Source organism: Petaurus breviceps, unplaced genomic scaffold (genome assembly GCF_028583685.1).
Source record: "Petaurus breviceps papuanus isolate PSGF00001 unplaced genomic scaffold, PetGlider_PUasm1.0 77, whole genome shotgun sequence".
NCBI classification, from domain to species: Eukaryota; Metazoa; Chordata; class Mammalia; order Diprotodontia; family Petauridae; genus Petaurus; species Petaurus breviceps.
In genome coordinates this window covers 6,411,348-6,429,473 of record NW_027186492.1, presented here as the reverse complement: position 1 = coordinate 6,429,473, position 18,126 = coordinate 6,411,348, and the positions used below count along the sequence as shown (strand labels likewise).

Genomic DNA, 18,126 nt, shown 5'->3' with positions numbered 1-18,126 from the left:
ATAGATAGATAGATAGATAGATAGATAGATAGATAGATAGATAGATGGATAGATAGATAGATGGATAGATAGATGGATAGATGAATAGATAGATGGATAGATGGATGGATGGATGGATGGATGGATGGATGGATGGATGGATGTATGGAGAGAGAGAGAGACAGAGAGAGAGAGAGAGACAGAGAGAGAGAGATATGGAGAGAGAGAGAGAAAGCAAGAGAGTGTATTCCTTAGGCATCTACTATGTGCCAGGCACACTGACAAATGTAGGGATGCAAATACTGTATAAGCAGATAAGACAATCTCTGCTCTCAAAAACTATGATGGTTAACATTAATATAGAGCTTTAAGAAATACTAAAGCTCTATTAAAAACACTTTATGTATATTATTATCTCATTTGATCCTTATAACAACCCTGGGAGGTAGGTGCTATTATTATCTCTCTTTTACAGGTGAGGAAACTGAGACAGAAAAAGATTAGGTGACTTGCCCAGGGCCATAGAGCTAATAAGTAGCTGAGGCAGGATTTGAACTAAAATCTTCCTAACCTCAACATTCTTTCTACTATACCACCACCATACATTCTCTGTTGTTGATGAGTCATTTCAGTCATGTCTGACTCTTTGTGAAGCCATTTTGCGTTTTCTTGGCAAATATACTAGAGTGGTTTGCCATTTCCTTCTCTAGTTTATTTTATAGATGAGGAAACTGAGGTAAACAGGGTTAAGTGACTTTCCCAGGGTCACACAGCTAATAAGTGTCTGAGGCCAGATGAGTCTTCCTGATTCCAGATCTGGTGCTCTATCCACTGTATACTCTAGCTGCACCCAACAAATGTCATTACAAGCTTTTAGTTTAGAACATTAAATGAGTCATTATTTTTATCTTTTTGTTTTTCAAGTGTTGACTTAGAGTGGTGCCTTTCAAAGTATTTGATGTCTAATTAAAATCATAAACTGTTAGAGTTGCCAAAGACATTAGAGGTCATCTGGTCTCATATTACAAATAAGGAACCTGAGGCCCAAGAGGTAAAATAACAGAAGTAGTGAGGCAGTGTGGTTCAGTGGAAAGAGTCCTGTCTTTGTCTCAGAAGACCTGGGTTCAAATACTGCCCCTATCGCTTACTACCTACATGACATCAAACAAGTCACCTCACTTTTATGATTCTCAGTTTCATCATCTGTAAAAAAGAATGCATCAATATGAAAAAATGCTCCAAATAACTACTAATTAGAGTCATACATGTTGTTTAAAAACCTATTGTTTTCTACTTCATGCCCATCAGATTGGTAAAGATCTATGTAAAAAAGGAAAATGACAAATGATGGAGGGGCCAAGGGAAAACAGGCATCAATTCAATGTTGATAGAGTTGTGAATTGGTCCAGCCATTCAGAAAAGCAATTTGGAGTCATGCCCAAAAAGTCACTAAACATGCATGCCCTTTGACCCAACAATAGCACGACTAGGTCTATAAGGCCTATACCCCAAAGAGATCAAAGAAAGAGAAAAAAAGACTCATATGGACAAAAATATTTTAGCAGCTCTTTTTATAGTGGCAAGGAATCGGAAACAAAAGAGATGCCCATCAACTACAGAGTAGCTGAGAAAATTTTGATATATAAAGGTAATGAAATATTATTGTTTCATAAGAAATGATGAGATAGTTTCAGAGAAATTTAGAAGAGGTATAGGAACTGAAGCAAAGTGAAGTGAATAGAACCAGAAAAACAATGTATACAGCAATAAAATTGGAAAGACAAGCAACTTGGAAAGACTTAAGAACTCTGATCAATGCAGTTACCAACCATGATTCCAGAGGACCAATGATCAAGCATGCTACCCAAGAAATGATGGACTCCAGATGCAGGAGACTTACATTTTTTGGACAAGACCAAAGCAAGAATTTGTTTTACTTGGATGAATATTTGTTAGAAGGATTTTCTTTTTCTTTCTTCCTTTTCTCCAATGGGAGGAAGAGATAGGAAGGAGAGAAAATAGATGGTTGCTCATTGAAAAAAAAATAAAATGAATGGGTTGGACTAGATGGCCTCTAAGGCCCCTTTCAACTTTAAATCCGTGATTCTAGGATTTGCCAAAAAAAACATGCAACTAATAAATTCCAAAGCAAAGATCTTCAGAGTATTCTTTCCCCATAAAGGAAAGGAATAAGTAGTTATTAAGCCCCTACTATGTGCCAGGCACTGTGCTAAGCACCACAAGGATGCTATCTATGCCTGGCACTGTTTTGAATACTATCAGCCCTCCAGGAGTTGACAACATCATTGTCAACAAAGACATTCAAGATGTACCTGTTAATCATTTTCATCATAATAAATCAAAGGGCTGAGCACAGAGAGGGAGATGAGTGAAGAGGGTGTGGTGGGAGTGCCAGTTAGGCTGAGTTATGAAAGGCAATAGCCCTCATCTAGGTGTTAGGGGGAATTGGAAGCACCATACAATTACTGTTCCCTTTAATTACAATGTGACATTAGTCATGTAAAAAGGTTTAAGAAAACCCTGTGATTAGGCACATGTTAGACTGTTGACTTGAAAGCTACCTTTCATGGCAAATGCCACTCCCTAGGACTCTAATCCTGAACCCAGCCATAGTGTATGCATCTGTTTAATGCATGTCCCCAATCTTTTAGTCCCTATCATCTTGTCTTTAGAGCTAACTCTATGCATAAGCAGTATAGATGCCTGCCTATACAACGTACAATCAGAGATGCAATGGAACTCCACTGGGCCATTTAAGTTCTATAAGTTTCTATCCATAAATTCTAGAAGTTTTCAAGGTTCTGTTGTAGTCATTCATTGGGGTTAAGGTAGTAAGTCTTCCAAAAAGCCTTGATTAAAATGCAAATAAGGGATAAACACATGAATCTATTAACACAGTAACACAATCTTTGCATATTAGATCTACTGGTTTCATCTTAGAAAGTAGTATCTTCCCAAGGGACATACTGTTGGCCAAGTAGAATTTAATTGGAAGGAGAGAAGATTGACATTTCTGGTAGAGTTAGGTGCATCCTGGGGGAGGGAGTACTATAGGAAGCTAGGGGTCAGCTTGGGGTTGGTTGGTTGTTGTCCTTCGTTCTTGAAGGGGACCAAAATGACATTACTATGTTAGAGTCAAGTCACTGTGCTCCACCACAGATTGGGCACAAATAGAACATTTGGGGTGGATTCTCTAAATTTGCACATCTTGTGCTTGAGATTACAAGGTATACAAAGATATAAAGAAGGTCTAAACTGATAAGGCAGTGAGAGCAAGAATGGAGGGTATGGATTCAAGAGATATTTTGGAGAGGAAACAGACTTAGCAATGACTAGGTAGGAAGGATGAAGAAGAAGGAAAACTGAGATTTTAAGACTGAGTACTGTCAACAGAAATAGGGAAGTAAGGTGAAGGGGCAGTTTTTGAGGGTAAGTGATGAGTTCATAGGATCCAGAGTTGGTAAGCCCTTAGTCTCTGAAAAGTTTGAAAAACACTACTTTAGGCAATTCTCTAAGATGATAAATTTTGGAGAAAATTACCATCCTGCATTGGTAAAAGTTTCTCACTGGGAGCTTTCTGCAAGAATAAAATCACAGGTCCAGTCTATATGTCTATTTATTTACATGTTGTCTCCCCCAATTAGAATATAAGATCTTTGAGGGTAGGGACTTTTTTTTCTTTTCTCTGAATCTCTGATGCTTGGCAGAGTGCCTGGCACATAGAATGTGCTTAATAAATAGTTGTCTCTCTACAGAAGGAAAACAAACTTAGTGTTTCTAGAAAAGCAACTGCCTTCCTGTTGGAACTTCACTGTTCAAAAACTCACAGTAAAAGGCCAAAGTACAAGTCTCTTGCTGCAGTTCCAACTCTGTGAACTATGTGTGCAGACTGTTTCTCTACAAGGAGTTGGTTCTGCCCAGGAGTACTCTCTGTTCCTCTCCCTCTCTTTCTCTGTCTCTGTTCTCTCTTTTTGTGTCTCTCTCTTTCTCTCCCTCCCTCTCTCTGTCTCTCTCTTCTCTGTGTCTATCTCCCTCCCTTCCTCTTTCTCCTCTCTCTCTCTCTCTCTCTCTCTCTCTCTCTCTCTCTCTCTGCTTTTTGGAGGGGGGGAAGGTTGGGCAGTTGGGGTTAAGTGACTTGCCCAACGTCACATGGCTACTAAGTGTTAAGTGTCTGAGGCTGGATTTGAACTCAGGTCCTCCTGACTCCAGGGCTGGTGCTCTATTCACTGCTCCACCTAGCTGCCCCTCTGTTCTCTCTTTCATTGTCTGTCTCATTCCCTTCCGTTCTCTCTCTCTCTCTCTCTCTCTCTCTCTCTCTCTCTCTCTCTCTCTCTCTCTCTCTCTCTTCTCTCTGAGTCTCTCTGTCTGTCTCTGTCTCTCTCATCTATGTGTGTCTCCCTCCCTCTTTCTCTCTGCCTCTCACCCTCTCTCTCTCTACTCTTTCTTTGTCTCCCTGTCTCCCTCCCTCCCTCTCTCTGTCTCTCTCTTTCTGACTGGCTGACTAGCTGACTGAAGGTATTCAGAATTCAGAAACTCTAAATTCTTTACCACTGACTTGAGTCACTTTAGTCACTGACTTGACTGCTGCCATCTCTTGGTCCAGGTCATCAAGTTGAGGGATAGATGGGTAGAGGTGATAATTAGTAGGTCCCCTTGGGAGAACTGTACCTTTGTTCAGTTGACGCTATAGTCCACTGTCCAATCTCTGGTATTCTTACCTATGCTAAGTTCTCTGGATCTGTCTGACAAGGGAAAAAGGTGAGGGGATGCAGGGAAAAAGACTGACTACTACTGACTCCCTTTTTATTGACCTACTACCAAAAAATGTCTTTGACATAAAAAAAAATGCCTCCACTAATTTATCCCCAAATGATCCACAATGATCCAAGCCAATCAATTTATTGTCAATGAGATACAATTAAAGTCCTCCACAAAGACTGATCCCAGTGTAAGATCATCCAGTTCATCCCAGATCATCCCACTATACACATTTATTTTGAAATTTTTCTTTTTTATTATAAATTTAACAAATATCACCCAAAGTGAACATTTCAACAAAGGACAAAGAAAGAAATAAAAACTGCATATGAAGAACTTTGTTCTTCTAAGTACACATTAAATTCAACATGATTTTAACAAAACTGCCCTGTTTTTATAGCCCATTCTAAGCTTCCTTTTGTTCTCTTTCGTATATTTTTAATGTTCCATTGATGCTCTTTTTTTTCTTATATTCTTTTCTTTTTTCCAGTACTCTCATTATCTACTATCTTGCTTCCCTGGCCTCAAATAGAAACCCTGCTTTTTAATCAATAAGTATAATAAATGAATCAATAGATGAAAATAAACAAATAAACAAGTAAACACCAGTTTTATCCATAAAATATATTGCTCTTTCTTCATGTCAATTACTTTATCTTTAATGCAAAGAAGTGGGAAGTATATTATTCACGAGTCTTTTGAGGTCTTGATTAGTCATTGCATTGATAAGAAATCTGAAATTTTGTCAAGTGAAACACCCCTACATAGGATCCATACATTTTAAAATGCACATACCTCTATTCTATCATTCCTCTCTTAAGAGGAAGGAGATGTACTTTATCATTGGTCTTCTGGAGTCACAACTGCTTTGGTAAAAGCTTTTAAAGTCTTTCTAATTTGTTTTCTTTTACATTATTGTGATCAATCATATAAATTATTCTCCTGGTTCTGTTCTTTTCAAATTTATCGGTTCATGCACATCTTCTAAAGTTTCTCTGAATCCATATTTGTCATTTCTTATAGTGCAACAATATCCCATTACCTTCATCTACGATGATTTGTCCAGTAGTTCTTTCACTGATGGGCATCCACTTTGTTTCCAATTCTTTGCTACAACAAAAAGTGCTGCTATATCTGTTGTTGTTTACATGGGCCCTTTCTGTTTGTCCTTGACTTCTTTGAGGTATATGCCTAGGAGTGGTATCATTGATTTAAAGAGTATGTACAACATAGGGAATTTTGCAGTAGAGTTCCAAAATTATTTCCAGTATGGTTGTACTCATCTATGACTTTGCCAGTGGTATATTATTGTGCCTATCTTTCCACAGCCCTGCCAACAATTGCTATTTTTCTCCTTTGTCATCTTTATCAATTTAATGGATGTGAGGAGGAATCTCAGAGTCTATATACATTTTCCTAAATGAAAATGGCATTTTTGGGGCGGCTAGGTGGTGCAGTGAATAGAACACCAGCCCTGGAGTCAGGAGGTCCTGAGTTCAAATTTGGCCTCAGACACTTAACACAAAAACTAGCCGTGTGACCTTGGGCAAGTCACTTGACCCCAATTGCCTTCCAAAAAGCAAAAAAAAATAGAAAATGGCATTTTTATCTCTACAGAAGTTACATTGGAATGAAAAAATGTATGGTTTCTGGGTTCATGGTTGCTTTTATTGTTAATCTCAAAAGAGTTAGCAGCTTTAGAATACAACAAATACAACAAGCATTTATTAAGTATTTCCTGTGCACAGAAGAGCACTATACTCCTCATAGTTTAGATGAGACACAGTTCCCTGCCCTCAAGGAGTTTACAATCTATTAGAGATGTAACATACCAACAAGGCTAACTATAACCAGGGTTGTGCTGATAAATGTGTAATAACTGGCTCTCAAAAAAATCCCAGTATACCCACAACACAATTTTATGTTTAATATGAATTATTAACATTTTCTCTGTTACTTTCTTAAGTCTAGATAATCAACACAAAATAATAAATCAAGCCTTGATTTGTAGTATTTGCTGGTTTCCAAGGTATAAATGCTCACACCAAAAATTTAACAATTGGCTCTCACTAGCCAATTTGAGTTGGTTCCAGCACACACTGGCTATAACACACAATATTACAAGATACATTTATTAATGAGTTATAAAACAAAGTGATTTGTGAGGCCATATGTGGAAGGTTGTTATCAATTATGGAGATCAGGGAAGGCTTCATGGAATATATGGCACTTGAACTGGGCTTTCAGAAATTGGTAGGAACACAACAAGTGAAGACTAGATCAGCAAGAGAGAATTGCAGCCACCAGGAAGATCCTGAAACCTTTGGGTACAGAGGTGGGGAGTTCATAGGCACAAAATGGAGTGCTGGTCAGTTTGGTACCTGTAAAGGAGGAACATGAGAGGGAGCTAGAAAGTTAGGGTGGTGCCAGTTTGTAGAGAGCCTTGAATGTCAAGCAGAGGAATCTGAACTTTACTTGGAAACAAACAAGTTATTCAAGACTTTCTAGCAGAAGAGTGAAAAGATCAGAACCATAATAAAGATGATTCTGACAAAGAAGGAAAGAAATAATGGAAACAAGAAAATTGTTAAGAAGCAATTTCAGTAGAAAAAGAACCTCCACATGGCTCGAGCTTCCACCTTCCCCAATTCATGTAAAAGGAGATTCTGAACAAACTTTGGAGCTACAGAACCCACAAAATGACACAGAGAAGCTAACCTCCCACTGAGGACAGCCCAGCAGGCCGGCAGGAATTGGCCAGTGCAGCGCTCTGGGAGCCGAGCCCAGCCCCACGCCAACATTTTAGCCCCAGGGTGAGTCTGACCAGCCCCCGGTTGGAGGGACTCCAGGTCACCAGCAGCTGTGGCGGTCCAAAATTATCAACACATAGATGCTAAGGACAAAGTGAGAGGTCAGTGCAGTGTGGACTTTGGGACCCAGTAGTTGGGAGTGTGTTGGCTTTTGCCTCTAGGACAAGAAGCCGCTAAGGAGTTGCAGTCACAGCTGTTGCCACATGGCAGCTTCAGCTCCTGGCCTGCAGAGTGTAGGGGGACCAAGTGACCAGTCTGAGGGGTCACACTTGCTTTAACCTGCTTGGATCTGGATTGTGGTCTAGGGTGGAGGTCCTGGGGTGTACGACCAGCTTGTCAGAGCATGTGGGGTCTTCAGAGAGGGCACCCAACTAATACCTCCAGTAGCTGAGAAAACCCCAGCATTGGTATGAAGCTCCCCTGTCTGGTGGCAGAGTTCTACTGTGGCAAAAAGCCCAAAAGTCAAGTAAATGAGTGGCAACATGACCAGGCAAAGGAAGCAAAGCAAACAGAAGAATCTAACATTAGACTCCTATTTTGGAGACAAAAAGGATCAAATCATGGGATAGGAGGAAGACAATGAAGTCAGAACTCCTGCACCAAAAACTTTAAAGGAAAATATGAGCTGGTTACAGGCCATAGAGGACCTTAAGAAGCAGATAAGAGAAGTGGAGGAAAAATTGGGAAGAGAAATGAGAACAATGCAAGAAAATTATTAAATAAGAGTCAACAGCCTGACTGAGGAAAATCACACCTTAAAAAATAGACTAACTCAAATGGCAAAAGAGGCTCAAAAAGGCAATGAGGAGAAGAGTGCCTTAAAAAGCCAAATTTCCAGATGGAAAAAGAATCTCAAAACCTCACTGAGGAGAATCATTCCCTCAGAATTAGATTGGAGCAAATGGAAGCTAGTGCCATTAAAAGAAATCAAGATGCTGTTAAACAGATCCAAAGAAATGAAAGAATAGAAGGCAATGTGAAATATCTCATTGGAAAAACCACTGACCTGGAAAATAGATCCAGGAGAGATAATTTAAAAATGATTGGACTGCCTGAAAGCCATGATCAAAGAAAGAACCAGAAATCATCCTCCAAGAAATTCTCAAGGAAAACTGCCCTGATGTTTTAAAACCAGAGGGCAAAATAGAGGTTGAAAGAATCCACCAATCACCTCTTGAAAAAGATCCCCAAAAGAAAACTTCTAGGAATATTATAGCCAGGTTCTGGGATTCCCAGACCAGGGAGAGAATATTACAAGCAGCCAGGAAGAAACAATTTGAATATTGTGGAAACACAATCAGGATAACCCAGGATCTGGCAGCTTCTACACTGAGGGATTGAAGGGCTTAGAATGTGATATTCCAGAGGTCAAAGAAGCTGGGATTAAAACCAAGAATCACCTACCCAGCAAAACCGAGTATCATGTTTCAGGGGAAAATATGGTCATTCAGTGGAATAGAAGACTTTCAAGCATTCTTGATGAAAAAAACAGAGTTGAATAGAAAATTTGACATTCAGATACAAGAAGCAAGAGAAGCTTGAGAAGGTAAACAGGGAAAAGAAATCAGAAGCCACTTATCAAAGTTGAACTATTAACATTCCTACATGGAAAAACAATAATTGTAACTGATGAAACTTTTCTCAGTATGAAAATAGTTGAAGGGAAAATATATATCAGAGGGTATATGGGCATACAAATACATATGTGAATGTGTATATATATGTTTACAGGTATACATAGATAGAGGGCACAGGACCAATTTAATAGGAAGGGATGATACTTAAAAGGTGAAATTAAGAGGTGAGCAAGGAATATAATGAGAGGAGATGGGGAGAGACAGAATGGGGTAAACTATCTCATACAGAAGAGGCAAGGGAAAATGATTACAATGGAGGGGAAGAATAGGAAGACAAAAGGGAATGCGTCAGCCTTATTCTCATTGAATTTGGCTTGGGGAGGGAATGGCATACACACTAAATAGAGTATCTCACCCTACAGGAGAGTAGGGGGGAAGAGGATGAGAGGGGGGATGATGGAAGAGAGGGCAGGCTGGGGGGGAGGGAAGTTGGAAGCACCCACTTTTGAAAAGGGACAAGATCAAAGTAGAGAATAGAACAAGTGGGAGGTGAGATAGGAGGGAGGGAAATATAGGGAGGGAGGGAAATAGTCTTTTACAATATATCTATTATGCTAATGTTTTGCATTAGCTACACATGTACAACTTATACTGAACTGCTTCTCTTCCCAGTAAGGGTGGGTGACAAGGGAGGAAGGGAATGAATCTGGAATTCAAAGTTTTAAAATCAAATGTTTAAATATATATATACTATTTTACATGTAATTGGGAAATAAGATATACAGGCACTGGGGCATAGAGGTCCACCATGTTTTACTGGAAAAGTCAAAGAGGGTATGGGAGAAGATATGGGAGAGAGGTGATTGGAGGAGGAGATATCCTGTGGGACTGCTATTTTGGGGCATTGGGTATGGGAATAATGGGGAGAAAATTTGTAACTCAAAATCTGGCAGAAATGAATGCTGTAAATCAGAAGTTAATAAAGCATTTGAAAGATGAAAAAAAAGAAGCTATTTCAATATTGTAGGTGGGTGGTAATAAAGCCCTGTATTAGTAAGTGGCAGAGGGAATGGAGAATAGGGAAAGGACTTGAAGCACAAGGAAAATATTGCACTTTGTTAGTCAAGGGAATCAATCAACAAACATTCATTATATACCTACTATGTGCCAGGCATTGAGTGCTAGGCATTGGAAGTACAAAGAATGAAACACTTTTCCCATAAAGAGCTTACATTCAAATGGAAAAGAAAGATACACAAACAGGTATACAGAAAAAAAACTTAAAGTGAATAAATACAAATTTATGCAAAGTAGTTAAAAAGTAATTTGGAATGGGAAAACACTAGCAAATGGGGAAATCAGGAAAGGCTTCATGCAGAAAATAGCAAATGAGCTTCACCTTAAAGAGAGGAAAGCTATTAGTCAATAAACATTTAATCACCTACTACATCCAGGAACTGTACTAAATGCAGGGGATACAAAGAGGAAGAAGATAGTCCTTGGCCTCAAAAGGAGATTGAATTTTAGACATTTGAGATGACCAGTGCCAAGGCAAAGAGATGGGCAATGGAGTGTTCGGTTTGAGGAGCAGCAAGAAGACCAATTTTTCTTGATCAGAGAATACAGGAGAGGGGAATAATGTCCTAGGAGACTAAAAAGGTAGGTTAAGGCAAGGTTGTGAAGAGCTTTAATACTAAACAGAGGAGTTTATCTTTTTTGCCTAGAGGCAACAGGAAGCTCCTGGGTTTGATTGAATATGGAGTTATATGGTCAGATCTGCTCTTAGGGAAAGGTTAAGACAAAACTTGGGGGTAGTAACTAGATGGTACAACCCACAGAGCGTGGGTCCTGGAGTCAGGAAGATCTGAGTTAAAACTGGGCCTCAGACACTTACTAGCTGTGAGATCCTGGGGAAGTCATTTAACCACTTTTTGACTCAGTTTCTTATCTATAAAATGAGAAGGAAATGGCCAAGCACTCCAATATCTTTGCCAAGAAAATTCCAAGGACAAAAGTTCATGCGGTCACACAGAGTTAGGCCACAACTGAACAACAAGGGAACATATGGAGGCAGTAGTGGATAGAGTATTGAACTTGGAGTCAGAAGACCTGAGTTCAAATCCAGCTTCAGACTTACTAGCTGTTTGATTCTGGGAAAGTCATTTAACCCCTGTTTGCCTCAGTCCACTGGAGAAGGAAATGGTAAACCACTCTGGTATCTTTGCAAAGAAAACCCCATGGACAAGATTGATATTCTATGGTCCTCAGGATCATGAAGAGTTGGACACAACCAAAGAACAACAGCAATAAAGTTTAAGAAATAAAAAAGGTTTAAAACTTTCTTTTTCATTTATTTATCTTGCCCTGTGAAAAGTGAAGTATCCTCCCCTACCCTACTTTTACTTTAGAGGAGTTGAATGAAAGGAAATGCAAAGGAGTACACATAACTCTCAGAATACAACGATTCTTCTAAGGGAGAATATTCATAGCTAAGGACATTGTTACAGCTGAACATCCACCTCCTCATCTTTGAGCTCATGTAGGGAAACTTTATGTCTGAGTCTCACATGTGATGCTTCTCACTTCATTGAATCACAGACCTCACCTAGAAAAGAACTTCACCCCATAATAGCACTCAGAGTCTTGTCACCAACTCTTTTTGCCAGCACAGAGCTCACAAAACACAGGGAGGGAGAATTTATTCATAGGTCAAAGAAAGCAAATAGATCTCTTATCAGAGCTCATAAAAAACATTGACATCTACCAATGCACAGAACTTCCCCCGTGACCTAGATAGCCTCAGTCTTTTATGGTCATGCCACACCAGGCATAGCTTCAGGGGTTTTCTCAGTGTGGTACCTATGCAGATCTCTGGCAATAATCCCAGAAACTCCCTGCAGCAACATTGTCCTTGCTTGCACTTCTGGGCTCTTCCCAGCAGGGGGAAACACTAGCCATTTTCCCAGAGAAAGTCCCAGTTACACTATGGCAGAAGGCAGACAGTATTTCAGTTTTTGTTCTGGGAATATCATAGTTCAAGCGAAGTAAGCTTCCCCCTCCACAATCCATTTTGAATTTCCTCCCTTGCTGACCCCTCACCTCACACAAAAGGAGTCAGAAAAATACTTTATCCCTCTCATCTAGCCAGTCTCTATCACCCACACTGGGTTGGGACAAGGTAACTTCACACTCTAAGGCCGGTTTTCCTCAACTCCCATGCAATGTGTTTCCCACATTCTTCTGAACATCCCACGAGCTTGAGAAATTATCCCAGTTTCTTCCCACTTGTTTCTCACATTGAGGAGCCTTTGGCACTCTATATATGTGCAGGAGAGCAGTATTCAAAATTCCCTAACCTGCTTTGCACCACAGCTTTGGAAGAGTGGGAGAATCTAGCTCTTTTGAGAAATTAATCCATACCCAAGAAAGTAGAGGAAGGAGGGAAAATGAAGTTCCTGATATGCTGAGTTTTTTTTTTTTAATGAATTCTATCTTATCTCTTTCAAAACGGACTTAGCTAGAAAGTGCATATGTTCAGTATTTTTTCTGATAATTGGAAATGGAAATGCTTATAAATACTCTTTCTTTGGGCTTTTTATACCCATTGTATCTAAGGCTATGTGAGACCTGTGGGGGCAGCTGCATAGGTAGTTGGGTGATGTTGGTCTAAGACCATGAAAATTTATAGCTTTTTTCCCTAGCCTGCTGAGAACTCACCCGCCCCACACAGCATGGGGTCCAAAGATAAAAGAAAAATGGGTCATCTTCAGACAACCTGGTCGGTAAGATAACCAAGGGGAGGGCACAGAAGAGATGGAGCCTGCCTGGGGCCCCAAAAGGGAAAGTGGAAACAAGACATTGACATTAGCAGGTTCTTAAAGCACACACTATCCCTTCAACCATTGGAGCTTCCTCTTACAGTTGGATAGATCATAGGAAATTGAAAACATGGGACAAGGTAAGCTGGATGTGAGGCGTGCACTATCTTTCCATACATGAGAAGTTACCATTAGAAGTAAAGACATTGATGGTAGTGATAGAACTAGAACAATCCTCGTTTATGAAAAGTCAGAAATACTTAAGAATTTAAATTATGAATGTACGTCTTTAGCCTTTCTGGAGGTGAAGGGGGAGGTGGAATGATTTGTAAAGAAAGGAACAGCAATGGTCTGCTGCCGTGACAACTGTCCAGAGAGTGACCTAGCATTATAGGTATTTACCTGGACTACTTGATGGAAGCATTTGACCATGGAGACTGAGGCTTAAGAGGGAAAAAAAATGACATTGGATAATTTCAGAATTATCTTGATTTATGATGCTATTTCTGGTTGTTTTTTAATATGATTAGTTGTATTAATCATTTTCTTAATTTTTAACTATATTTGTGTCTCTGGTATAAATTTGATCATAGCGAATAATTTTTTTGGAGATATTGTGGCAGTCTTTTTTGCTAGGATTTTATCTAAAATGTTAAAATAGATATTCATCATCTTCTGTCTTTGTTTTACCCTTCTTTGACTTGTGTACTAGAACTTTATTTGTCTCATTTAAAAAAAAGAGCTTGGCAGAGTACTTTCTCTCTCAAATGTTTAGAATAATATGTATCGTATAGGTATTAATTGTTTAAACATTTGGAAGTATTTGCCTGTAAATCTGTCTGGGCCAGGGCTAGTTCCTTTACAGTTACTTCAATTTCTTTTTCTGAAATTGGATTAAGACATTCAACTACTTCTGAACACAAAGAGGCATATTAATATTTTGATTTCACATATATAAGGGAAAAAAAGACAAAAATGAGTTATGTTGTTAGACTCTAAAGTCCTTGAGAATAGGAATTGTCTTGTATCTTTCTTTGTATCTCAGGGGATTAACATAGTGTTGTTGGGTCATTTCAGATGCTTTGTGGATTTTCTTAGCAAAAATACTGGAATGGTTTGCCATTTCCTTTGCCAACTCATTTTGCAGATCAGGGACTGAGGCAAACAGGGTTACATGACTTGCCCAAGGTCACACAGCTAATAAGCATTTGAGGCTTCATTTGAACTCACAAAGATGAGTGTTCTTGACTCCAGACCTGACACTGTCCACTGTGACACCTTGAGAACAGAGATTTTTTTTTAAGCAGGGGATTTACAGTGCCTGGAACATAGTAGGCACTCAATAACTGACTGTCCATTTAACTTAAAGCTTTGTGTCACAGTGAAAATCCAAATACAGTAGAGAAAAGACCTTTGCCAGGGCCAGAAATATGAAGAGGCAAAGTAGAAACCTGCCTGGGGTACAATGAGGGATACTTTTTAATATGACCTTTCCTAAATACACATATTTGGTTGTTTTTTTTTTTAAATTTGAAGCATTGAGGTGGGATTTGGGGGATCTGGAACTATGATTTCATTGATGTAAAGAAGCTCTAATGTGGAAGATCTCCCCACCTATTTAATTCTACAACCATTCTATGACTTTTGTTGTTGTTCAGTCATGTCTCCATTCTTCTTCATGACCCAATTTGTGGTTTTCTTGGCAGAGATACTGGTGGTCTGCCATTTCCTTCTCCAGCTCATTTTACAGACGAGGAACTGAAGCAGACAGGGTTAAGTGACTTGCCCAGGGTCACACAACTAGTAAGGGAAACCAGATTTAAATTCAGGAAAATGAGTTTTTCTGACTTCAAGCCCAGCACTCCATCTACTGAGCCATTTAGTTGGCAATTGGGGGCCATCTCTGGTTGTCCTGATCTATATCTGGCCACTGAACCCAGATAGCTCCAGAAGAGAAAGTGAGGCTGGTCACTCTACACAGCCTTCCCTCACTTAAATCCAATTCACTTGCATGTCCTGGCATTCATCTTCCTGATGTCACAATACTCTTTGAGAACAAAAGACAAATAACAACTACAGCAGCAATAGTTGGCAATTACTAAATAACTGTTGATAGATTGATGACTACAAATACACAATGACCTGCTGGCCCCTGGACTTCTTAGTTGCCATTATGAGTATGTCCATCACAATGTTCACCCAAAGTAGAGGATCTTGTCTACCCAAGAGAAGCCAGTTGTCCACCTCCCTTCACCTCCTCTCATTAGTCTAGAATCTTAGAATCTTATACAATGGGAAGAGAAGAAGGGAATAAGCATTTATTAAACACCTACTATGCTAAGCATTTTACAAATATTATCTCATTAGAAAATATTTGACTAGATACTTAGATATCTATATATCTAGATATAATAAAAAATAAAATTAGATAATAAAAAATAAAAATGAGATAATAAAAACTCCTCGTTTTAAGCCATTCTGACTCATACTCATTTGTCAACACTTCTCGTTCTCATTCTATCCCGATTCCACAAAACCAATCTTGCCCAATATTGCATTTGTATAATTTGTTTTTTTATCCTTAGGTAAATTATCTGGCACCGTCTGTCTCCATTCTCATCTTGTTTCTATCTGTCCATTTCTCCAGTTTGTCAAGGTCATGTTTGAATTTGAAAGTAGTTCTCCAAGACAAGACTGCCCAATTTAGTGTCACTAGCAAATTTATGGGCCTCTTTCATTAGCTACATAATCAATAAAAAAGGGAGGGAGAAGAAAAAGAAGGAAAATTATGATAGAAATTAAATGATTCACCCTCACTTTCTTAATCTCTAACCTCTTCACTTCTATTTGTCATTTTTCTGACTTAAAGGTAAAGGATTGCAGAGATTGGGAAAGATGCCAGTTTAAATTAAGAGAACATATTAGTTTTTAAAAAATGCTTTGAATTAATAAGCATTTGTTTTTTCTCTCCACCTCTATAGCACCATTAAAACAACAACAATAACAAAACACCTTGTATGTGTTATGAGAGCTATCCACCTACATGTAGCGTGGGAGTATCATTGTGTAACTTAAGAGAAGCAGAATGGTTTTCAGATTTAATGTAATTTCTGATTGCTGTTTCATTATTGGGGAGAAAGAGGATCAACCTCAAGGTTTATATCCAAGACTTGACTCCTTTCCCACCAAATACAGTTCCATAATGAGCACACATAGAGATGAGTCAAGAAACCCATTTATCCAAATGAGTAGCAAAATAGAAATATTACATAGTATACACAGGAAACCATACAGAATAAAGGAATTCTTCCATTGGGAATGAGGTAACTTAGCTCAGCCAAGAGAGAGAAAGAGTCCTGGGTTTTCCCCCAAAGTTCACCAAAAATTTGGAAATTCACCAAAGTTTTTAGTGTAGCAAGCTGGGGACAGGGACACAATGGATGCTGCCAGCTCTTCTCGTGTTGTCTCCTTCCCAGAGTCTCATTCACCCTTTAGCAACCTGAAGTGAGGTTGGCATCTTCCATCTTCTCTCTCAAGGCTGTAAGCCAACAGAGCCTGAAGCAATTGCATCATCTAAAACTTGAAGAGACCTGAAGAGAATGAAAGTTTGAAGAGATCTTAAGCTCTCTTCTCTCATGCTCTCACAGTTCCACCTGCCCTTCACTCAGACACAGGGCATTAATCTCCACCGATAAGAGGAGAATCCCATACCACGGGGCTTTGGGACTTGGATTACGTATGAAATATGCATAAACAAGCCAAGCAAATTCCTGCATTGGCCATGTAAAAATATTATGTCTCATTCTGCATTTTGAATCCATCATCTCTCTAGCAAGAGATGGGTACCATTCTTCATAAACAATCTTCTGAAATTGTGGTTGACTGTTGCATTTATCAGAGTTCTTAAGTCTTTCAAAGTTCTCTTTACATTGTTTTTCTCACTGCATAAATTGTGTCCCAGGATATACTCACCTCACTCTGCATCAGTTCATGCAAATCTTCCCATGTTTCTCCCTGGGAACTATCCTTTTCATCATTTCTTATGGCACAATGATGTTCCATTACATTAATATATCGTAATTTGTTCATCCATTTCCCACTTGATGGGCACCCTTTTAGATTCCAAAAATCTACAAAAAGAGCTACTATAAACATTTTTTCATGGTTTTTTTCCTCTTTCATAGATCCCTTTGAGGTATAAATAAATAATTTTAAATTTAAAAATAAAATAAATAGAAATATTTAAGTGAAGGAAGAAAAACAAAACCCCTGTAACAAATATGCAAAATAAAATCCCAAACGGACCCTTGAATTTGCAGAAATTTTTAAAGAAAAAAGAGATTTGCCATTAGGATTGGATTACCTCTCCAAAGTAGGCCAGGCAAAATCCATGCTTCCATGTCATTAGAGTGGTGATTAAAATTAGGGTAAACTGAGGTACAAAGGTCTGAGCATGTTCAATTTATTAGCAAAGTGTGAATTTGTCAATAAATAGGATCTCAGCTTCCCTAGTAAAACTAAGATACTGAATGAAGGGGAGAGCTCTCTTTTATAGTTTTAGGGAGTACAGAAAATAAGAAGGCTAGTATCATTGATGGAAACTGGAAATGAGGGATAGCAATAATCTTCTCCTTCCCTCCTGTGACTAAGAACTGTTCATTGTTCTAGTCCAGCTTCATCTCCAAGGACCTCTAGAGATAGCAAACCAGACTTCTTTGGATAACAAACCACACATCCTTGAAGGATAGTTTGGGGTGTTAAGATACTAGACCAGACTCTCAGGTGTCCACTTGTGTCCTTCAAGAGTAACAGATTTCCTTGACACAAGAATAGAACAGTGATAAATAGAACTGGATTTCTAAACATTACAGGCCAGCTAATTTCTGAACTAAGTTCAGATAAAAAGAATCATGACTTAGGCAGTTACAAGACAAAATCAATTAACTATAAATAGGATCAATTTTTAAAGGCACAGAATCAATCTTATTATTTCACTAGCCAGACCAAACTACAACAGGAATAATTAGATAAGTGCAAAAAGTGAAGGGTACACATTAGGCCGGTAAGTAAATGCCCAATTGCCTTTTCATCAAAAAGCTTATTGTGTCAGACTCATAAAGCAACTCTCCTGTGTGTGTGGGGGCGGGGGGTGTGAAGTAACAA

The 18,126-nt window shown here is 38.9% G+C and overlaps 1 protein-coding gene across 2 annotated transcripts in view; it reads left to right on the top strand.

Moving 5' to 3' along the window:
• The first annotated feature begins 12,946 nt into the window (after positions 1-12,946).
• Positions 12,947-18,126, top strand: part of EPB42 (erythrocyte membrane protein band 4.2) — a 39,102-nt gene continuing 33,922 nt past the window's right edge. The window contains exon 1 of one of the 2 annotated variants that reach the window (XM_069105868.1): positions 12,947-13,103. In XM_069105868.1, coding sequence (XP_068961969.1) covers positions 13,094-13,103 — 10 coding nt within the window. In that variant the 5' untranslated portion in view covers positions 12,947-13,093. The remainder of the gene's footprint in view (positions 13,104-18,126) is intronic. The other variant, XM_069105867.1, reaches the window with a different exon arrangement.